Raw genomic sequence first — 25,122 nt, forward strand, 5'->3', positions numbered from 1 at the left:
AAGTTCTTAGTAACAAAAGAGTGAAAAAAATGTAAAAAAAAAATACCCTATAATAATCATAAAGACAGAACTCTTTCGTTTTATGAGTCTGGTACATCTATTACATCTATAATTTGCCTTACATCATGAATACAAAATTACTCTGAAATCAAATTGCTTCACTTGCTTTTGATTACAATGACTTGAATTAGGATAAAGTATCTATCTTATAAGCAAACCATTTCTAAAATAAGGAATTATAGAAGCCAAGCATTGAAACACATTTTATGTGGGTTTGGCATAAGATTCAATAACTAACATGTTTTCAACATATTTTGCTTTGCTTGTAACACAGAATCCTGCCATATGTGAACCCAAGCAGGAACACAGAATAAGTGGGACAAATAGAAAATGTAGTAAGATGACAGACTTAAACCCAAATATTCCCATAGTTACATTAAATGTGAAAGCAAATATTGCAACTGAAAGAAAAAGATGGCCAAACTGAATAATAAAATAAAGTTCCAGGTCATATCACTTAAAAGATACTAACTTTAAATGTGAGGACATGGATAATTTTAAGGTAAAGTGTACCCCATGTTATCAGATCAAGTAATTTTAGGTGCAAGAAGCATTATTAGAGATAAAGGTGAATGTTTCACGTTGAAAAAGATATAAACTTACCAGGATAATATAATAATTCTGAATTCGATTGCACCTCAATTCATAGCTTTAGAAAAACACTATAGGAAACATTGACAGAATTACAGGATATATATTCTTTTCACATGACATTAAATATTACTCCCAGGTGACCACACGTTGGGATTTAAAGCTGATCAAAACAAATGTGAAGGAATTGAAATCCTACCAAGGGTGTTCTTTGATCATTGTGAAATTAGTAGAAGTTAAGAACAAATAGATAACCAGAATAACCTTGTAGGGAATGGAGAAAAGTAGGGGGAGACAGAACAAGTACCGGGGAGACAGGTAGGGTCCGGGTCATGGGGAGGCGTAAGCTGTACTACTGAAGCACTTTTATCCTAACCAAACAGTGGGAGAACATTAAAAGACATATTTTAGGGCTGATATCATCAAGTTTGCATTTTAAAAAGTCATTCTGGCTGCGACTGTAGTGATGGGGTTGAGGGGAGTAAGACTCGTTAAAGAATAGTTTGGAGTGACATAAGATACTCTTAACTCTAGGAAAGAAACTGAGGGTCACAGGACAGGAGAGGAGTGGGGGGAAAGGGTAACTGGCTGGGTGATGGGCATTAAGGAGGGGGGCACATGACATAATGAGCCCTGGGTGGTTATATGCAATGGATGAGTAAGTGAACTCTACATTGGAAACTAATGGTATACTATATGTTAACTAATGGAATTTAAACAAAACAAGTTTCAAAAAAAAAAAAAAAGAGTTTGGACTGAAGAAAAGTCTAGAGGCAGGGAGGCCATGTAGGGTAAGCGCTTACAATATTACAGGTGAGGGTGGGCCTGAATTAGAGTAGTAGCAGGGAAGTAGGGGAGGGTAATAAATGGAAAGATTAGAGAACTATATAGATGGCAAGATAGGCATTGTTTGCACTTGATGACAAAAAACGACACCCAGATTTGGGTGTTGGTTCAATACTGGGTTGTGGTATCATTCACTTAAATACGGAATTCCCCCACGAGGGCAGGGGTAATTGGAGATAGAGCCTACAAGACATTCAAGGGGGTCCCATAGTCACACTGTTCTGAACAGGGCTCCGGACTTGAAATGCACATTTGGGATTGTAGGTGGTAAAGCCATGAGATTCTACAAAGAAAAAGAAAAAAAGAATGAGTGGAAAGCTTATGGTAGAATTTAAACACAACTTTTAAACTTCTGATGTTGACTATCATTTGGGGGAAAAAATAAAATATTTTTTCTTATACCTAGACTTTCAAAATACTACTGTTATAAAATACTTACTCTATAGGTTTCTTTGTATGATTTTAGGGAACCACTCTTAAAATGAATGCATTCAACCCTATTAATCAACACCATCTACTAAGCTTACTCTATGTTCAAAATAGGATCAATTTTAACTTTTCTAAGGAGAAAGGAAAATAGAACCTGAGAGTTAAGGAGTCTAATTCTACAAATTGTGGTTAAGATAGCTGACAAGAGACACATAAAATGGGTGGCCCTGAGGATCCGGATGACGTCAGAGGTCATATTCCAGTAAGCATACCAATGCGTGTAATTGAGGATCGTCTTCAGTAGTGCTCTGGAATTAAACTGTGGGTGCGGAAGGTAGTTGGTTAAGGTGATTTAAGTTGGATGGTTTCAGGGCTGGTCCAACGGACAAGAACAAATGAACTAAGAACGTCCTATATTGGCCAGAGATGGTTGATGTCACACAGGATGGGTGGTCTCTAGACAGGATCCCAACCAACGTAAAACCAAGAAGAGGTGACAGTCCCTGTTTAGTAAGCAACTGTAGATTTCGTCCAAATTCAGTAGACTTGAAAAAAAAAATGGATGTGTGTACTTTGAAAGCTTTCTTTTTAAAAACCCTGCCAAGCAGTTCTCAAAACAAGGCATTTGGATGGGCTGTCCGAGCCCTTGCAGATGAACTCCAAATTCTTTCCTGCCACAGCTGACATTTTAACCAGGCTTCCGCTCATCTCTGGATGACTGTGGCTGTTCTGTTGCTCTCAGCCAGGCTTAGCTTCGGCACAGATTCAAGGAAGCTTTCTCAATGAGTGGAACATGCTGCCTCGACCTCCCTTTGATACGTAACAAGGCAACGTAGCAGGAACTGCACTGCCCTTTCACTTCCACGACCCCCCCCCCAAGCCTCAGGTCCACATCCCTGCCTCTGACATACTGGCTGCGACAGCAATCACTTCTTGCTGGTGTCTCATCAGATGAACTAGAAGAAAAAGAAGTGCTTAGGCCTGGAAGCACTGATGAGGTCAAAATCTCTCATTTGGAGGAATCTGAGGCAAGATCATTGAAGCAGCACCACTAGAACACTCTGGGACTAGACTTCAGCTCCCTCTTGGAGTTTTTATGAGCTTGCTCTCCAGGTGGGACTTAGTCCCTGAAACTCAGTCTCTCTCTGGTAACTTGGACTTGAGTCCTATTACTCTTCTTACCTATAGTTGGTGGACACCTCCCATGCAAAACTTCCAGATTTCCTGGACTATGGATTATAGACGGCAACACTCTCCATATGTCAACCCAGATGTTTCATTGCTGCTGCTCCTTCAGCCTCACAGCTGTGCCCTGCTCACCTGCCTGAGCGCACTGGTCTTGGTGTCTGACTTCACTAAGCTGCTTAGGACTCGGCTGCACAGATCCCAATTTGTCTGCTACACTTCCTGCTGTCCATCTCCTCCTCCCCAGAGCTGAGTAGTTGGATTTTATTCCTTTTTCTGTCCCTGTCTGTCCCACAGCCTGCCTCCATTCTCAGTGTCTTCTAGGATTTGCCGCCTCATTGCTGCCTACTACACTTGTCTGGCCCTTCCCACTTGGCCCATCTTCCTAACATCCGAATAGCACGCTATTGTTTCCAGAACTGAATCAGCAGTGGAGTCCAGGTCTGAGATGGAACGGACTGTTTCAGCAAGTGTCAAGACTCACAAGTCAGCCACAGTCAGCTGAATAGGGCTCAAAACGAAGACCCTGAAAAATCGGCATTGGGAATTAAGTCTTGTCTTTTCTTTCTTTCTTTCTTTCTTTCTTTCTTTCTTTCTTTCTTTCTTTCTTTTCTTTCTTTCTTTCTTCATTCTTTCCTTTTTAATGTTTAGGATGTGATTAGATGATAATGTTACTGGAATAACAAAACATAATAAAATATAGCCAAAAAACTAACCAGACCTTTTTACAGAGGATGAAAGCAGAAAGAATTCTTAAAATTATCAGGGACACCTGGGTGGCTCAGCAGTTGAGCATCTGCCTCTGGCCCAGGGCGTGATCCTGGGGTCCTGGGATCGAGTCCAGCTTCGGGCTCCCTGCATGGAGCCTGATTCTCCCTCTGCCTGTGTCTCTGCCTCTCTCTGTGTGTCATAAATAAATAAATAAATAAATAAATAAATAAATAAATAAATAAAATATTTTTTAAAAATTATCTAGATCAGGGGAGCCTGGGTGTCTCAGTCAGTGAAGTATCTGCCTTCAGCTGGGGTCGTGACCTCAGGGTCCTAGGATCCTCCTTCTCCCTCTTCTGCTTCCCCTACTGTGCTCTCTCTCTGTCAAATAAATAAAAATCTTAAAAAAATAAAATAATCTAGATCAATTCCCTATTCCAGTGTTCCTTTAATGAATGCCTAGTAATTATGATGTTGCATACTAATGAAGGAAATATGGTAAGCAATGCTGAGATAACCTTCTTTTTTCAGTGCAAGTACCTATAATCAGTTGAAAGAGTGGCTCATTTCCCGGACACCATTTATTGTAGTGAAATGATCATACCATCACCATATTTCATTTTATTTATTTATTTGAGAAAGAGAGAGAGAGCACATGTGCATGCATACATAAGCAAGGGAGGGAGTGCAGAGGGAGAGGGAGGAGCTGACTCCTTGCTGAGCAAGGAGCCTGACACAGGGCTCCATCCTGGGACCCTGAGGTCATGACCTGAGCCAAAGGCAGACTCTTGACCAACTGATCCACCCAGGTGCCCCTATGCCATTATCATAGTATCCTTAATATGTAGTAAGGTTCCTATAACTTCTTCCCCAAAGCTGGGTATTATTGGTTCTGACCTATTCTACTGCTGGCCACCCCATTTCTTAAATGTTTGATTTTGGATACATCTTTTTACCACTCTGGGCTTCATTCTCATCATTTGCAAACTAAGGACCATGATAGTGCCTATTTTATAGAATTGTTAACGAGGGCTCAAAACATTAATACATGTTAAAACAATTCAAAGAGTGCCTGGAACATAGTGAGCACTAATAAAGTGTTAGCTATATTAATAACCAACACATTACATTTTTGAACCTGACACTTTTTTTTTTTTTAACTCATTGCCACTGATGAGGAGAAAGTCATTCTATGGCTGGAGGTAAAAAAGCTGAAAAGTGTTAAAACATCAGGGAGTTAACACATTGGTGAGACTCCATTTTAGTCAGAGTGAGAATTAGAGCATTAGACAATTTGCAGTTTCAAAGGTGGATGAAGTTCAAAGGTCAAGGTACCTAAAAAATGAAATGCAACTGAGTGGGGAAAGTTAGCAAAAGAGGCCACTGAAGGGGAGCCTGGGGGGCTCAGCGGTTGAGCATCTGCCTTCAGCTCAGGGCGTGATCCTGGAGTCCCGGGATGGAGTCCCCCATCGGGTTCCCCACAGGGAGCCTGCTTCTCCCTCTGCCTGTGTCTCTGCCTCTCTCTCTGTGTCTCCCAGGAATAAAAATAATTAATTAATTAATTTTTAAAAAGGCTGCTGGAGGCCCAGAGACAGACTTCAGAGACTTTCCGATTTGTTGGAGGAAGTCATCCCGAGGAATGACCACCGTTTGACCCATGAATCAGAGGCTCCCCACTCTCTTCTGTCTTTAGGATCACTTCCGTCTACCATCCTCACACTAGGAAGCACTAACCATAAGAGAGCAATGTGTCCTTGAGACCCTCCACACTCAGGGTGACTTACTAAACCCAGGTAGGCCTCGGTATAAACATTTAGGATTCTGGTCAGTGGTTGGGCAGTTCTACGCATCTTGCTGCTACCCAGGATGGGGGCGGCTTGTGAATCCACACAGTTTTGCCCAAGACCTCACCTTATCATTGCTGTTGCAGGAATGTCTCCAGAGATGAAATCAGGGTCCTTCTTACCTGCTTGACTGTGCAGACACATAGGAGCCTGTTGCTAGATCTGGGGGCAAGGGAGGGGGTGGTGGTGCCATGAGCCCAGTGGTGAACTGCCCAGGCTGCGAAAACTAAGAAAACTGGCAGCAGGATGGGTATAGGGCCAAGCCAAGAAAGTCTGAGCTGTGTACTGCTTGCTTGGGCTGAAAACTAGGTGCAGGAACCGCAGAGTAAGGTTCCAACCCTGGGCCAAGTGGTCCTGCTTGACCAGAAAGCAGAGACGTTAACAGATGCAAGGACCAGAATGTCCCCAGAGAGATCTGCTTGTGGGCCCTGGGGGGCATGTCCCAGCTCCCGGTGGCCTTTCTGAATGTCACTAGTCCCTGCTTCATGTAGTATTTTCCAAACTGTTCTCCGAGGCGGCTCACATGTTTATACTCTCTGAGTAAAATGTGGTTTCTTGGCAAAGGAGAAAGACTTCTGGTTTTTGGGTTTTACGATTGGTGCTTAAATCTAATTTTACGTGTGAGGTGAGTACCCACAAATTTCCTCCTTAACTACTCACAATTTATAAACTTCTATCTAAACTCCTCTCAATTGTTATGAGTTGACTTTTTAGACATTTCAAAATACCTGGGGGAAAAAATAAACAGCAACCAAGAGTGACGTAACAGGCAGGTGCTCCACACTCAGCTCAATTTAATTCTGACATTTTGTCAAAATCGATTCAGAATTTGTTTAATAAAAACAAAACATTATAGATACTATTGAAACGTCCAGAGTACTCCAACGCAACACAGGGTGCTTTAAAAGTAGCCATTCCATTGAATTTGGTGGCTCTCTTTTCTAGAATATTGATGTATTTTTATTACATAACTATACAGAGTAAATAACATTATTTACATGCTTTTAATATTTTTATATACAGTATCATCATGCAATTTGCTTTTTATATTATACATTATGTTTTTGAAAGTATTGATGTTTATACATTGTCATGGTAAGTAACCCTAGCTTCTTTTTTTTTTGAAAGATTTTATTCATTTATTTATTCATGAGAGATATATAGAGAGAGAGGCAGAGACACAGGCAGAGGGAGGAGCGGGCTCCCTACAGGGGACTCGATAGATGTGGGACTCGATCCCAGGTCTCCCGGGTTAAGACCGGAACCAAAGGCAGAAGCTCCACTGCTGAGCCCCCCAGGCGTCCCTAACCCTGCTTCTAAAACAAAAAGCATAATAAGATAAAGATTTATTCTCCCTCATGTAAAGTCCAATGTTTTTATTCATATAAAATCCTGAGTAGAGATCCCTGGGTGGCTCAGCGGTTTAGCGCCTGCCTTTGGCCCAGGGCGCGATCCTGGAGATCCGGGATCGAATCCCACGTCGGGCTCCCGGTGCACGGAGCCTGCTTCTCCCTCTGCCTGTGTCTCTGCCTCTCTCTCTTTCTCACTGTGTGCCTATCATAAAAAAAAAAAAAAAAAAAAAAAAAAAAATCCTGAGTAGATTTCCTCCAACTGCGGACTCAGGGATTCTGAGATTCCCCCATCATATGGCTTCACCATATTAGCTTTCTATCCTTCTTTTCTTGGCTTCATTCAAGTAGGGATAAGAGAAAGAGAAAACACGCTAGGTGTTTAACCATCCTGGCCAAAAAGTAACCCACATTATTTCTCTCGACATTTACTTGCTTGGAACATGTCATGCAGTCACTGTAACTGCAAAGGAGTTCCTGAGATGCAAAATTGACACCAAATGGTTTCAGAGCATTCATTAGAAGTGTTGCCATGAATTGCCTGCCTTAATTTGTGGAAATTTGTCTTCTGCTTATCAATATACTACTACATAAACAGGGAGGAGGCCTGGGCTAGTTTTGCAATATGTTTGCTCTTCTCTTAACAGGAAAATCAATTGTGGTTTTTCTATCCATTCCTACAGCCCTTGTATATCTTGATTCCATTCTCATTCTTCATTTATTTAATATGTAGGTTTAATCTCCTACGATGTACCAGGATTTCTGATATATTCTATCACAGATATTATTCTTAGCAGACACAGTCTAGCAGGAAAAATGTATATCCAGCTAAAATATATATCCAGCTAACTATAGAAATATCCGGGTAATGTTTGAATGAAGGTTTTAACCCCATGCTGCAGCAGCTGGAGTATTAGGGGGAACTATCCTTTGACGTTCTTAAGGAGAAAATGGGCAGAGAAATACTACAGAAACAGAATTCAGAGTATAAAAGGCTTGTTTCTTCAATCAGAGAAGGACAAACATTATATGGTCTCATTCATTTGGGGAATATAAATAACAGTGAAAGGGAATAGAGGGGAAGGGAGAAGAAATGGGTAGGAAATATCAGAAAGGGAGACAGAACATAAAGACTCCTAACTCTGGGAAACGAACTAGAGGTGGTGGAAGGGGAAGAGGGCAGGGGGTGGGGGTCAATGGGTGACGGGCACTGAGGGGGGCATTTGACGGGATGAGCACTGGGTGTTCTTCTGTATGTTGGCAAATTGAAGACCAATAAAAAAATAAATTTATTATTAAAAAAATAAAAAATAAAATAAAAGACTTGTTTCTGATGACACAGAAAATGGAAGCAGTCCAATGTTTTAAATACCGAGGACATGGTAAGAGGAGAGGGGTTCAATGAAGGAAAAAATAACAGAAATAATCTAAGAGATGGGGTCAGGGTTCCCTGGGTCCCCAGGTATAGCATGTTGCCTTCAACAAAATTTGAACCAGGCTGCAAAAAACAAAGATCCTTTAAAAATGCTGCATACTCTGCCTTATAAAAATTCATACTTGGTTGGTTGGAGAAAAGCTAATCTCGTTATTTCAATTATTTTTTCTTTCCCATCATTAAAAATGTTCAAGCTCTTTTAATAACGATTTAATAGAAATTTCTGGAAAACCGTAATCATTTGAATTGATCACTAAAGTGACATAGTGACACTTCAGTGAATTACAAAATTGCTTAATAATTTTCTGAAGAAAAGGAAAATCAAATCCAGAAATGTTCTTTACCTTCCCCTAGATGACAAAATTTCTATTATGCAGACAATTTAATGAACAAAATGATGTTCCTTGGTTGAAACGAGAGTACAATTAGTTTTTGAACTAGGTGCTAAAGTTTCCAACCTGTTAGTATTAGGAAATTTAGTTTTTAATAAATAGCATGGACTGTTTTGAAAGCAGGGTTTGAGAACGTGAGGGTTCATACTATGTTTTTTGACTTGGAGAGAGGGATAATGAGTTGTTTGGAAAGAATGATGTTTTGAGTTAACTGACCTAGAGTGTAATTCCGGGTCTGTAATTTATTAGACGTGTAGCCTTCTGCATGTCACAAGGTTTCTATGTATCTCACTATTTCTCACCTTAAAATGAGAATGTTTGACCAGATTGTTAAATTGCCTGCTGGTGTTAAGATTCAATGAGTGTTTGGCATCATGCTTTTGATAAGACATAACAGTCAGAGTAAAGAATTATGACTCTGGCAACAGTGTGACATCAAGCACACACCTTCAATGACACTTTCACAAGTATGCTGCTTTGCCGATGGCCGCATTCTTCATATATTTACGCGAACTCCAAAGAAAATTAAAATGAATATTTTCTTACCCAAGCACTGCATGCAGTACGACTTCAGAGAAATATTGAGAAAACAATGAAACAGACTTCTGGGTGAATCGTGCCGTGACAAACACTGTAGGAAGATCCCTAAGGGCTAAACCCAAGGAAATAATGAGAAACAAGACATTTCTGGCCATATTTTGCCTTTCTGACATTTCCTTGGGAATCTACAAGAACCTCCCCCTTCCCCAATAAGACCATTTAAGTGTGTGTTAAGCAACCTCAGAATACTAAATAAAAAGTTTGGCCAAATCAACCATGAAGCTGAAAAAAGAAAAAAAGGAATAAGAAGCAAGTGACAACAAATAGGAATATGTAAAATAGGAAAGAGTAGCTCTAACAGCAAACAATAATAATCAACATCATGTTCAAAATCTAATGATTTATTCCTTACACACACACACACACACACACTCTCTTCTTTAACCACCCCCTGTGGAATATAGTCAAGATACTTAAATTTGAAGAGTTAATACTCTCGTTGTGATTGTTTTTTGCCTAGTACCTGACTAATCTCTCAATCAAAATTTTGCACAGCACTATATTAACGCTGCTTTGGAACCCTGCGCACACTCATCCACAGATTGCTAAGGAAGTTCAACACTGGGTGAAATAACTGCTTGTTTTCTCTGAGAACTCCAATAATTAGTTTGTTGTTGAGTCCTGATTTCAATGTTATTGACTTTTCCAGACTTGAATCTCTTGCCAGTTTCCCTAATGTTTATCCGTGTTTTTATTTAATTTTTTCTTTTATAAATATTTCTTGCCTTTTCCTCTTTAATGGAGAATCATTTTTCACCTACTCAGTCGATGAATTTTAATGTTTATAGCTCTCAGCAGTAAAACAAATGCACCCAAAAATAATGTGATAATACTAAAATTTTACAATATATTTTTCTTCATCTTTTGGCTCATTCCTGATAATTTATGAAATTTATATACATCACTAGCCATTAAAAGGAAAATTGATTTTCTCTGAAAACAAGCTTTTAAGGTCTTCCATTCTGATATTAGTTTAGCTTAAAAATCCTAATGACATTGAATCAAAGTCATTTGAAACAGAAACATCTCAAATCCACTAATTTCGGAAAAAATAATGCATTTTTCATCTGCCTAATGGAAGGTTCACTGCGTCCTCATATTGGTTGATCTATCAGAAGTGATTGATACCATAATTGATCATTTCCTTTTTCTTGACATTCTTTCTTCCTTTGACTTTCAGGACACCACTCTTTCCTGGTTTTCTTCCTACCTGCTATTGCTTCAGTCTCTTTTTCTAGTTCCTTTCTAGATACTCCAATCTCAAAGGATTGGAAAGCCCCAGAGTGCCTTGAATTTCTTCTTTTCTACCTACATTCTACCAACATTCTACCACAATGTTGGTGAAATTATGTAGTCCATGCTATTAAATACTGTTATTAGTGTGCTAGGGCTGCCATAATGAAATATCGCAGACCAGAGGGCTTAAACAAATTTATTTTCTCATAGTTCTGAAGGCTAAAGTCTGAGATAAAGGTGGGGCAGGTTTAGTTTCTCCTGAGGCTTGAAGATGGCCCCATTCTCTTTGGCTTAAAGATGGCCCCATTCTTACTGTGTCCTGACACGACCTTTCCTTTGTGTTCAGATACTCCTGGTACCTCTTCTTCTTATAAGATGTCAATCATAGTGGAGTTAGTACCACACCCTATAACCTCATTTAACTTTAATCATCTCTTTAAAGGACCTATCTCCAAATAAAGTCACCTTGAGGGTAGGCTTCAATATATGAATTTTGGGAGGACATGCAGTTAGGGCTGATGGTTTTCAAATTTGTATTTCTAGTCAAGATTTCTTCCTTTAAATGGAGTAATCCTTGGGCAGCCTGGGTGGCTCAGTGGTTCAGCGCCGCCTTGAGCCCAGGGCCTGATCCTGGAGACCTGGGACTGAGTCCCACGTTGGGCTCCCTGCATGGAGCCTGCTTCTCCCTCTGCCTGTGTCTCTGCCTCTCTCTCTCTCTCTCTCTCTCTCTCTCTCCGTCTCTCATTAATAAATAAAATTTTAAAAAAATAAAAGGAGTTATCCAAATATAGTTAACCCTTGATGAACATGGGGTTGAATTGCAGGGGTCCATTTATAAGCAGATTTGTGTTGATAAACACAGTACAGTACTATAATGTATTTTCTTTTCCTTATGATTCTCTTAGTAACATTTTTCTTTCTCTAGCTAACTTTGTGGTAAGAATACAGTATATAATAGATATACAAAATCTGTATTAATTGACACTTTATGTCAGTAAGGCTTTTGGTCAACAGTAGGCTATAGGCTATTAGCGGTTAAGTTTTGAAGGAGTCAAAAGTTATATGTGGGTTTCAACCCGGTGTGGGTCTGAGCCCCTAATTCTGGTGTTGTTCGGGGATCCACTGTATATCCAATTTAGCATGACCAGAGCTGACGCAGGTCACAACCCCCCTCTCAAACTATTTCCACACATCCTCCCCAACTCTACCATCTGCTCAACTCAGAGACTTTGGAGTCACCCTTAATTCCTCTCTTCCCCCCCCCCCCCCCCCCCCGCACACCACCTCCAATCATTCAGAATGCCCTGAAAACTCCAGCTTCAAAACATATGCAGAGTACGACCACTTCTCTTCACCAACACAGCTACTCTAATTTCCCCCGCCCTGGATTAGTGATCTAACTCCCTCTACCCTTGCCCTCCAGCAGTCTATATTCTAGTTGCTACAGTGATTCTATTAAAAAGCAAGTCAGATCAAATCCTGGATTGTCCACATAATCCCTCTGCTGGCTTTCCCTCTTACTCAGAGCAAATCTGTTAACTCTAACTCATCTCCAGTTGCTTTTTCTGCCTCTCTCTCTGCTCCAGCAGCACTGGCCTCCCTAAACACACCAACACATTCCCACTTCAGTATCTTCACACTTGCTGTACCCTGTTGGCAATGCTCTTCCTCACTCCGTCTATATGGCTCACTCCCTCACCATCTATAGCCTTTCACTTAAATGTCAATGAGGTCTTCCCTGACCATTGTTTCTTAAATTTCAACAAACACATCTCTCTCCAGATTCCTTTTTCCATTCCCTGGCTTTCTCCACCACCCCTCCCACCCTCTTATCACTGTCTAAATACACCATATAATTTATGTATTTATCTTGCTTATGGTCCATCTCCCTCACTAGAATAGAAGCTCCATAATGGCAAAGATATATTTTCTTCTGTTTTGTTTGAGGCTGTGTACTCAGTATTTAGATTAGTGCCTGGCTCATTATTAGATATTCGATAAATATTGCTAAGTTGATTTATTTATTTGTCCATTCATTCAACAAATGTTTATTGCATATCTATTTCGTGCCAGACACAGCTCTAGATTAGGGGTATGTATGGGTGAGTTAAAGAAAATGCTTATTTTCCTCACACAGCTTCAATTTAGTAGTTTTATTTAAAGTAGGAATGCATGTGATGGTGAAGAACAGAGAAATCTTAGCCACAATGCTTGGCCATGTAAGGACACAGGAAATCCTGAGCCACTAGGAATAGCAGTTATCATGATGAATTTGGAAATGGACGTGGAAGGTATTCATGGCAGTCCACAAGGATGGCTGTAATTTTGGCTTCTCTGAAGGTGTATCTCTTTAATCATGTGTGGTCTTTTCTCAAGTGTTTCACTCTTATTGTCTCTCAACTCAGTGGCTTCTTATTTTCTGAGAGGAATTCTCCATTATCTGTTCACCAGCATTTGGATATCTCACTCTCTGTACTCCACCTTCTCTCCAAGAAGCAGCAGCGTACACACTAGTTAATAATACTGGCTTTGGGGATCCCTGGGTGGCGCAGTGGTTTGGTGCCTGCCTTTGGCCCAGGGCGCGATCCTGGAGACCCGGGATCGAATCCCACATCGGGCTCCCGGTGCATGGAGCCTGCTTCTCCCTCTGCCTGTGTCTCTGCCTCTCTCTTTCTCTCTCTGTGACTATCATAAATAAATAAAAATTAATAAATAAATAAATAAATAATACTGGCTTTGGATTTTTACATTTTGAGCCTGAGCCCTGGCTCTGTCATTCTAAACTTTGTGATCAACAACAGTTTGCTTCACACATCTCTTCTTCCTTCAAAAAAAAAATCTGAAAAATATTATTTTTATATTATATACATAATATATTATATATATTATTACTATATTAAATGTTAGATATATATATAGCATAATGTATTTGAAAGACTTAAAATAGTGCTTGGCACATAATAAGCATTAAACAAACAATAGCTTTTGTTTTTAATTCATTATTTCTACTTAACAAGTTATGGCTTATTCAAAATATCTGTTCCTTCCTGTTTCATTGCAACTGGTCAATTTTATGGCACCTTCCCTAATCCATAAATGTTTAACTTCTGTACCTTTTGCCAATAGCTTCAGAATAATTTAGTAACATTTGCTTTTGATCTCACTGCATTTAACTTAAAAATTGAAGAATAATTTTTTTACCCCGTTATTTGCTTATCTCTTCATTTTGTGTTTTAATTTCCTCTTTCTTGTATTGATGTTTTGTTTTGCTGTAGTTATCCTTAAGTAATTCTTGCTAAAAGGACTTGTGGGGCAAAACCCTCAGTCCTTTTTTTGCCTAAAAATGACTTTAAATCGCCAACACAACTCACTGCTAGTTTGTGAGAGTAAAGAATTAGCACTTCAAAGTCATGTTCACTCAGAATTTTATAAGCCATGCTTCTTTGATTTCTGGTACTAAATTTATGGATAAGAATTTCTGATGCATGCATTAATAAATTTCTGTTTGTTTTTCTCTTGTTTATAAAGAAGAATTTCTGGTACTAAATTTACTGAAAAGAATGACAAGTTATTCTCTCTCTCTCTCTCTTTTTTTTTTTAATGTGATAATATGACTTATTTCCTCAGGAGAATTCTCATTTTTTTTTCTTTATCCAAGATGTTCTGAAAATTCACCAGAATATGACTAATTAATGCTGTTTAACATTCAATGAACTTGTTCAATCATAGGAAGAATAACTTTTTGGCACGTTGCTATTCCTTCCATTATTTGCTCCTCTCCTTTTCTTCTATTCCTATGTAACTTCTGCCTCTCTTTTCAGTGACATTTTATTTTGTCAGTTGCAATGTAATCTTGATAATTATTTGATTCTATTATTTGGCTCACTAACAAAATCATCAATTGTGTCATTCAATTCATCTATTTGATTTTTTAGAAGACTTATTTATTTATTTATTTGAGAGAGAGAGAAAGCATGCACTTGAGTGGGGGGCAGGATGGCAGGGGCAGAGGGAGAGGAAGAGAGAGAAGCTCAAGCAGACTCCACTTGCCCAGAGTGCAGAACCTGAGGCACCCCTGGACCCCAGGACCCTGAGATCACGACCTGGGCCAAAATCAACAGTTGGCAGGTTAACCACCATGGTGGCTGTTCGAATTTTCTTTTAAAACTTGCAATTACATTTCAATTTCCTAGAACCTCAGTTTTTAGTTTGTGTCTTTGTTGACTTTGGTTTTTGCTTAACAGTTTGTTCTTTTTATTGGCCATTAGGTTCTACTTAACTCTTTCCCAAGCTATTATGCTTACATTATAATAGCTCTATTTCCCAAAAGAATTTGGTTTCCTAAAAAAAAAAAAAAAAAAAAAAAAAAGACTTTGGTTTCCTCCTTTTGGAATTGATGATTTTCTTTTTTTTTAATAATAAATTTATTTAGAATTGATTTTTTTTAAGATTTGCTGACTTCCGATTATCAGTCTATACTTATGTATGAGGGTCTGTATTATAGTATTTCATTTTAAACCCACATTAGAACCTTTCCATGCCTATGATTAATTCATTTCTGATTTCAGGAAGTAAAGGAGGCCTGCAACTTCCAAATATTTAACCTATATTTATTCAGCGTTAGTATATAGTAGAAGTTATTCATCCCTGAAGAACATTTTTTTTTTTTTTTACTTAAAATGTGAAATGATTTAGGTTCTATCTTTAAGAGAGAGGATGGTTTCATAAGTTTGATTTCTTTAGTCAGAAAATGATTACAGTAATTTTGAAATTAACAAATTACTTTGTCACTATATCATTTTGGTGGTCAGTCCAAATAGCTAGGTTTTCCAAATTTTCCTTTGAATCCCTCCTAAAATAATCGGAAATGTTTTAATGACAACAAAATTAAAATGGTAGGTTAGTAATGTTTTGATCTCCATTTAGTAATAGTATGTATTTACCATAGCGCAGAGAAAAAAACCAGTTTTATTTTCCAACCAAATCTCCCATTTTCTTTTTCTAGTCTGGCTCCTGGTTAGCTAAAACTTGGAACATTTCCCTCTCCTTGTCTTCCTTCCTTCCTCACCTCCTCACATCTCCAGTTCTCTCACCACTGGAAACACAATCTCTGCCCCATTCTCCCTGAAATACTACCATTTCCTTGATCACCATCAACTGCATTACTCATGCCTTTGCTTGTGTGTGTCACCTGCCCCAACTTCTTAATTCCATGAGTTGAAAGTCTAGCAGAAAGTGTTGACTTTTAGAGGTGTCTCCTCTGAGAAGACAAGGAAAGAAACCACAGTCCAGAATGGAGTCACCAAATCAGGGCCCAATACCTAACCTAACTGCAGTTCTAACCTCCTCCAGAAATGTAGTCTTCGCGGGTAGGTCAGCAGCATGGAGGCAGGTAAAGTGTCACAGGGGCCCTTTCCAACCCCCAAAGGAAGATGAGGTAATCCACCTAATAAACCCCCTCTCCTTCTCCAAAGGAAGATGACTTTGCCAGAAGCAATCTTTTCTTTTCTTTTGCTAATAAAGCCTCCCCCCACCCCCACCCCCACATCCTCCTTCCATAAAAAATTCCTTTTGTGCAATTTCTTGAGCTCCTTTCTACTCGCTAGGTGGGATGTTCCTGATTTATGAATGGCTTAATAAAACCAATTAGATCTTCAAATGTATTTAGTTGAATTTTGCTTTTTAACAATACGATGGAATGTTTTTTTCTTATTGCCAGTATTTTCTGCATTATATACTGGTCATTTGGATGTGTTTACCCTGATAAATAAAAGATGAGGCATCTTTTATTGTTGCATAGTTCTACAGATATTTTTGAGTCAATAAATGAATAAGCCCCAGGGCTATATGTTTAGAGAGAAAAGTATTCACCTGGATAATCACCTGGTAATTTGTAACACTTTGGTTCTTTAGCTAATCTCAGGTTCTAAACTTTAGCCCATGAAACAGGTAAAATGAAAAGTATAAACAGTTTCTACTAAAAGAGTAGCAGTGAAATCTCTGCACATTAACAGGGTTATGAATGGCAACACTTTTAAATGATGGTTTAAAGCAATAGCTCTCTGGTAAACTTAATAGTCATTCTCTTTGATTTTTCTGTGTACCCAGAGCATCACACTCATCACCACGGATCACAACCCTACATGCACTTCCAGTTTTCACAGTGACCCTTTATAAGATTCCACTTGGGGAGCATAGGTCTGTTATGTTTCAAGAAAAAAACTCTAATTCTGGCTGGTTCTAAAAATGTAAGTCGCTTATAACATAGGATAAGCTCAGGGGATCCCTGGAGGGGCTCAGCAGTTGAGTCCCTGCCTTTGGCTCAGGGCATGATCCCACCGTCCCTGGATCCAGTCCCACATCTGGCTCCCCACAGGGAGCCTGCTTCTCCTTCTGCCTGTGTCTCTGCCTCTCTCTTTCTCTCTCTCATGAATAAATAAATAAAATCTTAAAAAATAAGATAAACTCTAGATGCATCTAATTACATAGAAGAATTTACAAAAATCAATAATTATCTCATAGAGCTTAAAAAAGTGCTCTATTGTGGCAACATTTTTTCATAATTAATAGTGTACTGGTAAAGAGCATAGACTGCCAATAGACCACCTGAATTTAAACTGTCTCTATCATTTCATTGTGTAACCTTGGATAATTTAATTAACTTCCTGTGTCTCAATTACTTCATCTGTAAAACAGAACTAATTATAGTATCACCACCTCAGAAGGTACTGTAAGCACTAAATATGTCAAGTGTTTAAAATTGTATTGATAAATAATAAGCCTATACAAATGTTAACTATTCTTCCTAATATAAATTAGTATTTTTAATGTAATCAACAACTTGGAATGTCTTTATTAATTAATAAGATAGAGTATATATTGTTGTATGTAAATGTTGAATCAATAAATTGTACACCTGAAACTAGTATTACACTGTATATTAACTAATTGGAATGTAAACTAGATAAAAACAAATCAAGCATGAAATCACTTATCTATTTGTGTAGAATTCTCCTTAAAACAAGAAAAGAATATTCTCATAATCACTCCAAACACTGGGAATAGTAGAAATACTGGAAATAGTAATTTCAGAAGAAACTCAAAACAAGTATAAATACAGGTAAAGAATAAAACATAAATTTACTTTTTTTATTTAAGATAATTTACAAAGTTGTTACAGCATGAAGTTTAATTAAATATGAGTTTAAAAAAGAGGTAGAAATGTTGGATCTATGACATGATCTATAGTTATGACATGATATAACTTGGATCTATGACATGACATAAATTTTGTCCTCAAAGTCCACATCATAATATTTGAATAAGAAGAGCTGAAAAACACAAAATAAAAAAGACATTTGGGGGGGGGGTGCCTGTGTGGCTCAGTGTGTTAAGCATTCAACTTTTGGTCTTGGCTCAGGTCATGATCTCAGGGTTGTGGGATGGAGCCCCATACCCCTGTGGGGCTCCTTTCTCCGTGCAGAGTCTGCTTCTGTTCCCTCTCCCTCTGCTTGTCCTCCTGCTTGCTCATGCTCTTTCTCTCTCTCTAAAATAAATAAATAAAATATTTTTTTAAAAGAAATATTTTTTAAAAATATTTTTCATATTAGTAGCTAAAAATCTGTTAAATAACTTGCTCTTAATATAGCCTGAAACACATGACATTTTTTTCCCCAAGAAGATAGTAAACCCTTAGGGAATAAATTCATATGCAAAAAATAAAGTGAGGCTATTTCTATAAACAGAGATAAAAGTATCACTTAAGTTACTGGTAGACTTACTATAATACCAAAGTGACACAAGATTTTATGGTTTTAATAAATATAGTAAATCTATTAAAAAGGGGTGAAAGCATAACAAAAGACATATAAATATTTAAAAAGTAGTAATAGTGTGGCTAGGTTACCAAAATTCAAGGTGGGTTGATTTGAAGTGATTTGACAAAAATAAACCACACTATAAATGAAAGTTTGTGGTCTTTAGCCAGTTATGAGATGAGTAAGTTCTGGGGATCTAACATGGTGATTATAGTTAATCATATTGTACGGTATACTTGAAATTGGCTGAGAGTAGATCTTAAGTGTTCTCATCACACACAAAAATGGTAACTATGTGAGACAGTGGATGTGTTAATTAACTGGGTTGTAGTAAGCATGCCACAATGTATACATACATTAAATCTTAAATCATCATTAAGTACATTATAATTGTATACATATAATATTAGTTTAAGTGAGAAAACCTGATCAATTAAAAAATGCAAATCTACAGATAGATTTAGAAAATAGCATATTGTAAGGCTATTAGTATTACAAATTGTCCTTAAAATAGATTATGGTAATTTACACTGGCCCCAAAGTGTATAGAATCATATTTCTTTATAGCACTCATGATATTTGATGTTAAACCTTTCTAAAATAGCCAACTAAATAAAAATGGTGCTTCATACTTTTTTGAAAATGGTATTCATTTTATTACTTTTGAGACTGAAAATTTTTAATATATCTACTGGTCACTGTCTTTTGCAAAATGCCTCTATATTATAATCATCTTCCTATTTATTTCTTAGGTTTATTTATCTCTCTTAGTGATATGCATCAACATTTTAAAAATATAAATTTCAAATGTATATTCTCAGTTTGTCACTTATTAGTTTTAATTCATTTTTATAAAATATTTCAAATACTGCAAGTATATAAAGAGTAGAACAATGAACACCCATATATCATGTTTTGACTAATTTGCTTGAGATTCTTTTGTTGGATAAAGTATTATAGATTCAGTTATGATTTTATATCCTAAAATTGAATATCCTTCCTATCTTTATTATTGTGATAGATATTCATCTACCTGAAATCTATAGATCTATCTGTATAATAATACATTTTCTGGGTTTTGAGCCTAAATGTGTTTTGTTTTTTTGTTTTCTTTTAAGATTTACTTATTTATTTGAGAGAGAGAGAAAGAGCGGTGGAGGGAGAGGGGAGGGATAGAGGGAGAAGGGGAAAGAGAATCCTCAACAGACTCCCTGCTCTGGGTGGAGCCTGATGGGAGGCTTGATCCCATGACCCTGAGATCATGATCTGAGCTGAAACCAAGAGTTGGACACTCAACTGATTGAGCCACCCAAGCACCATTACTTCTGTACTTAAATGTTTTTAACTTCACTTAATGGTATCACACTTGTATAATTCTGCACCTAGCTCTTTGGGTTTTTTGTTTGTTTGTTTTTATTTCATTTTTTTGTATGCACCTAGCTCTTTGTATTTTGTTTTTGCTTAATATTTTATATTGTGATCTATCTATGTAAAGCATGTAGATATTTATATATTTTTGCTGTTGGTTTCTATTGTGTAACTATGTCAGTATTTATTTATTCCCAGTAGATAAGCATTTAGGTTGTTGTCAGTTTTACACCATTAAAAGCAACACTGCAATGAACATTCTTAGACCGTGTGAGATATATTCCTAGTGGTGGAAATTCTGGGCCAAAGGGCATAGGCATCTTCAACTTTACCAGATATGCCCAAATTGCTTTCCATAGTATTCAGATCAATTTGTATGCCTACTAAAAGTATATCGGAGTTCCTAACCAATATTTGGCATTCTTAGATTCTGCATATCTAATAGGCTTGAAATAGTATGTCATTGTTTTAATCTGCAGTTCCTCATTTTGAGTTTCTCTTTGTCCCATTTCCTTCTCTCGTATTCACTTGTAGGAAATTTTTCCTTTTTGGTAAATACTTCATACTAATCCATCCACAGGTTCACAGTTAAATTTGCTAAATGGATGATAAATTTTAGAATCCTCCTAGAAGTTATCAGTAGATGATAATAAGAGTAGGGATGATCAAGTATACAGTAGCTTTCAGTGTCAGCTTTAATAAAAAAAAATGGAAATTGAGTTGAGTCTTGAAGGGGGAAGATCTTAATTAAGAGAGTTACTTTGGAAAAGAAACAAGCAACTTCACAAAGGAAGCAACTGTTGATGTTTTAAGCCATAAAAAGAAAAGTCCCCAGAGCGTGTCCAGGTTTGATGATTTTTAGCATGTTTCAATTATTTACCTATTGTTTTTTATTATTTTGAATTTTTTCCCCAAATAGTTCCAAAAATTATTCAAGACAGCTTATACACTATATATATTCAGTGCAACATATCTGTTTTTAAGTTAGGAAAGTGTGACAAAGGAAAATTAAATTTAGGATTCGAGGGCATAAGGGAGAAATGTAACATAACAAAATGCAGGTCATTAAGACCTTACATAATGATTAAAGCTGAACTGTACCTATAACTCTGAGATTCCCAGTGGCCAAAACAAATGAGGAAACTAATGAATTTGAGGATTCCAACTAGGGTCTAGGAAAAATTTTCTCCCACAGGTCCTCATACATAAGAGATTGAGTGATTTAGTGCGCTTCATCCTCAATAGCATCCAGTATTAGATGACATTATAAGTATCTAATGACTTATAGTGTTATTCCATACAAATGGAGGCATAATTTAAAAGCCAAAGTCAGTGAAACCGATCCAATTGCAGCATACTAAACATTGGGATTCAAGTACACAAAATCATTCATAGTTTTCCTTAATTCTAGAATAAAATCTTAACTCTTTCATAGGAATTAATAAATACAATCCCAGTTGTTATTCAAAAAGAATTTGGGGGGGTTTATGACCAATTGGAAAACATACATCCCAATAAAAGCTATAGAAGTTGAACAAAGAGTAAACACCTAACCACATACTTCTTTTATGAATTCAATTTGATTGGCAAAGGCTACCATTTGCAGCCTCAAATTTGTGGAAAGGGACTCCATGTGCTATCTTTTTTATGGTTGGGTCGCTGGGTTTTAGCATAGCGTCTGTCGCTTACTAAATGTTTAATAAATATTTGAGCAATAAACGAATGAACAAACGCTTCTACAATGAAGCGTTTGTGGAGTTGTGCCATATAGAGAGGATCTATGCTTCAGTGAGGATGTGAGGCTTAAATAAACCTTTTCTTTTTCTCGTTGAAAGCAGATCCATATGAATTACAAAGAGGTAGACCTGACACCCTTTCCAGAAAATTAAGGAACCCGATTAAGAGTTATCATTGGCCCCAGAAGAAATGGCCTCAGTGTTTAAGGCTGGTATGAGGCTCAAATGGAGAAAATAAAGTGAATATATGTAGAATGTCAAGATCTACACGTGTAAATGTTTGTACAATCCTTCGGTTACCTTCCCAAAGTCTTCATGTGATGACCTTTCTGGCTTTTTGATGTCTCCATTACATGTCTGAAAACTTGCATTAGTCTATCACCTCTGCTCCTCGCTAAACACCATCTGACTTTGGCTCCTTTTGCCTGGGGCACTGTAATAACCTTTCTCCCTACTCATTGTTTTCTCTGTCTCTGGTTTCTCCTCTTAGGGTCCATCCTTCATAGTAGACAGTAGTCAGGCCCATGGATTCTGGGTTGGAATGCTCATTCCACGACTTATTAGCTGTTTGATGTTGAACTAGTTATATCACCCTGATTTATTCTCAGTCTCATTATCTACAAAATGAGAATAATAATATCTACCACATTTGGATTATTATGAAGGCTTAAATAAGGTCATCCATATAAGGCGCACGATAACCAGCAAGGAGTCAGCAAGTGATAAATTCTAATTATTCTGATCATGATTATTTTACCAGAACATTGTATCTAAAACTGACATCTGACCCTGACTATCCCTACCTAAAACTTTCAGTGATTTCTAGAAGCCTAAATTGGCATAATAAAGGATGTAACTTCCCTTATGGTCTGGCCTCAGCTTCTCTTTGCCCCCTCAAGACCACCATCCCCTACCTGTCTCCTTTTATTTTCCAATCAGTTATTTCTGGGGTCAGCTAGCCAAGTAGATAGACCACAGCCTTTCAAGTCTCCAAGACTTGGCACAGGCTGTTCCCTCCTTCTGGAATACCTCTCCCTCCCGGCTCTGACAAAAAACTTTCTCCTTGTCTGGACACCATTATCTACCACTCTCTGTAGTATTAACAAGCCTCCTGTCACTAAACAAACTACCTAGAGACGTACTGGATTTCCTTACATTTGTGTCCATCTTCCTGACGGGGATCCCGTGAATTTCTCTAGGTCGGGAACCCTCTCTAAGTCGTCTCTGAGTTCCAGAATGTCAAGAACATAGTAAATATTTAATATATACCATTAAACAAATGAACAAACTCCTAGCCCAGGGCCTCCCGCCTAACATGTGCTCCGTGACATTTACTGAATTGCATTGACTGAATTTAATATAATGCCAACACCCCTTGCTCCTACAGGACCCCAATCTACATGGGAGCAGCGCTTAGACCCTCTGGGGGTTTGAGGGTTCTGTGCTGGGCTACTGATGCCAGCCAACACACCCGCAGTTTTAAAAAAGAGGTTTTCCTTACCAAAACCTAGGGGGAAAAAAAAGTGGGACTTGCGGCAGATGGCACTAGAAAAAGGGTTGCCTGCCCAGAGCTGCTGCCTCATCGCTTGCTTCCCTTAAATCGCGTGCCTGGAGAGACAAGAGAGGGGGAGGGAAGAAAAGTGGGGGAGCAAGTGAAAAAGTTGGCCCTCCTCTCCTCCTCCCCCTCCCACGGAGAAGGGCTACACTGAGGCAGGTGCTCCAGGATGCTTCCTAAGGGGATCTGATTCTCCAAGTCCTCAAATTCGTGCTGTTTCCCCTGCCCCCTCCCTTCTTCCCTGGCTCTCACTCTCCACTCGCTCCCCCACCCCCTGCACCCCCTGGAGACCCGAGAGCCACCCCTGCCCCCAGACTCTCAGTTCTAGGAGCACCAGTGACTGCCCCAATCCCAGGCAGCCCCAGCCAGATCCCCGGGAGCTGAGTTGCAAGAAAGCACAACAACAGCAGCAACAACAACAAACCAGGTTGAGGACAGAAAGGAAAGGGACCTAGCAGCAACCTCTAATGCTCAAAGAAACCTCAGCAGGCAAATGCGTCCAGGATCCGCAGCAGGGAAGGAACAGGCGATCTCCGACCACTCGGAGGACGTGGAACACCACCAACAGGAACTTTAAGGGGATTGAAATCTGTTGCCTGTTCCACTAGGAATACTGTTTGCAAGGCGCAAGGTGTCTTTTTTGGTAGTGAGCCCCGCGTGCGCATGCGCAGGTCCATTCGGGGATTACTGCCCTGCCGCCGACTAAGTTGCATTCCTTGAATCTTCGCAGAAAAGACCATTCTTGGATCAGAGTTAGTAATGTGGACAGCACACAGCCGAGAGAGTCTGGGGCTCCTCTCTTTCCCTGTGATGATTGCCATGGTCTGTTGTGCACACAGGTGAGCTGCTGTTGTTGAACGTCTCTCTCTCTCTCTCTCTCTCTCTCTCTCTTTCCCCCCTCGGTGTGTTCCTGCTTGCATGCCTGCTGGATCATGGAGCTGGGCTGTGGGGTCAGGGTGCCCGTCTCCATCTCCGTGCTCGCACTTAGCGCTCGTGCTCAACACGGTCCCCGCTTCCCCCTTCAGCGCCAACGAGCCCAGCAACATGTCCTACGTGAAAGAGACGGTGGACAGACTGCTCAAGGGATACGACATCCGCTTGCGGCCGGACTTCGGAGGTAACGCTTCAGCTTTTTTTCAACCTGTAACCCGTACGGATCTAGGTCTCCTTCCCTGTCAAAGATAAATGTCAAAAAAAGAAAAAAAGAAAAAAAAAAAAAAAAAGCATGTCATTTCCGCAAGTGTGCACTCCGCGCTGCGCCCCGGGCACACGTGCACACGCGTGCACACGCATGCACACGCATGCACACGCGCGCCCCGGACCCCCGGGGGCAGGCGGAGGGAGCCCCGGGCCGCGCCGGCCTGCCCCGCCCGACCCCCCTCTGCAGAGTCACTGCATCGCGCGTGGGCCCGCACCTGCTTTCCCAGGCCGCCCCCTGCAAGGGGGAGCGGGGTGCAGGGCGCCCGCCCCAAAGGCGGTAAGCGTAGGGAAGCCCCCCGCCCTCCCGATGTCCCCCAACGTGTCCCACCTCCCCGCAGGGCCCCCTGTGGACGTGGGCATGCGGATCGATGTCGCCAGCATAGACATGGTCTCCGAAGTGAACATGGTGAGTGGCCTCCCGACGGGCCCGCGGCCGGGCTGGCGCAGAGGGGGAGGGGCGGGGCCCCGCGCCCTCCGCGTCTCGCTGGGGTCACCCTCCCCCCCGCCCCGGGGCCCCTGCTCCCGGCCCTCGGCGCGCACCCAGGTCCCCGCAGCGCCCCCGCGGGAGCGTGCCCGGCGCCGCCCGGGGACCCGAGGGGCGGAGTCTGGGCGCCTCCTCTGCGGGGTCGCGGCGGGGCTGGGGGCGCCCACGGCTCCACCTGCCGGCGGCCGCGCGGCCTGCACCGGGGCCCCGCGCCCTGGGTCGCCGCCCCCCGACCCCGCCTCCGGGCGACCCCGCTCCCCGGCGCCGGGGGGGCCCCTCCTGGG

The 25,122-nt window shown here is 39.9% G+C and overlaps 1 protein-coding gene and 1 long non-coding RNA gene across 2 annotated transcripts in view; one reads left to right on the forward strand and one right to left on the reverse strand.

The window, feature by feature from the left end:
* Positions 1-17,860: 17,860 nt before the first annotated feature.
* Positions 17,861-24,871, reverse strand: LOC125752353 (uncharacterized). Its single transcript, XR_007401662.1, has 4 exons — positions 24,683-24,871; positions 23,617-24,326; positions 23,101-23,207; positions 17,861-18,224 (listed from the first exon to the last, which is right to left on the reverse strand). It is a non-coding gene; the product is annotated as an uncharacterized LOC125752353 (long non-coding RNA).
* The window catches only part of GABRB1 (gamma-aminobutyric acid type A receptor subunit beta1), a 363,737-nt gene continuing 362,148 nt past the window's right edge, over positions 23,534-25,122 (forward strand). The window contains exons 1-3 of the mRNA XM_049092927.1: positions 23,534-23,993; positions 24,180-24,271; positions 24,693-24,760. Coding sequence (XP_048948884.1) covers positions 23,914-23,993; positions 24,180-24,271; positions 24,693-24,760 — 240 coding nt within the window. The 5' untranslated portion in view covers positions 23,534-23,913. The remainder of the gene's footprint in view (positions 23,994-24,179; positions 24,272-24,692; positions 24,761-25,122) is intronic.

The sequence above is a fragment of the Canis lupus genome, chromosome 13 (genome assembly GCF_003254725.2).
Source record: "Canis lupus dingo isolate Sandy chromosome 13, ASM325472v2, whole genome shotgun sequence".
Lineage (NCBI taxonomy): Eukaryota > Metazoa > Chordata > Mammalia > Carnivora > Canidae > Canis > Canis lupus.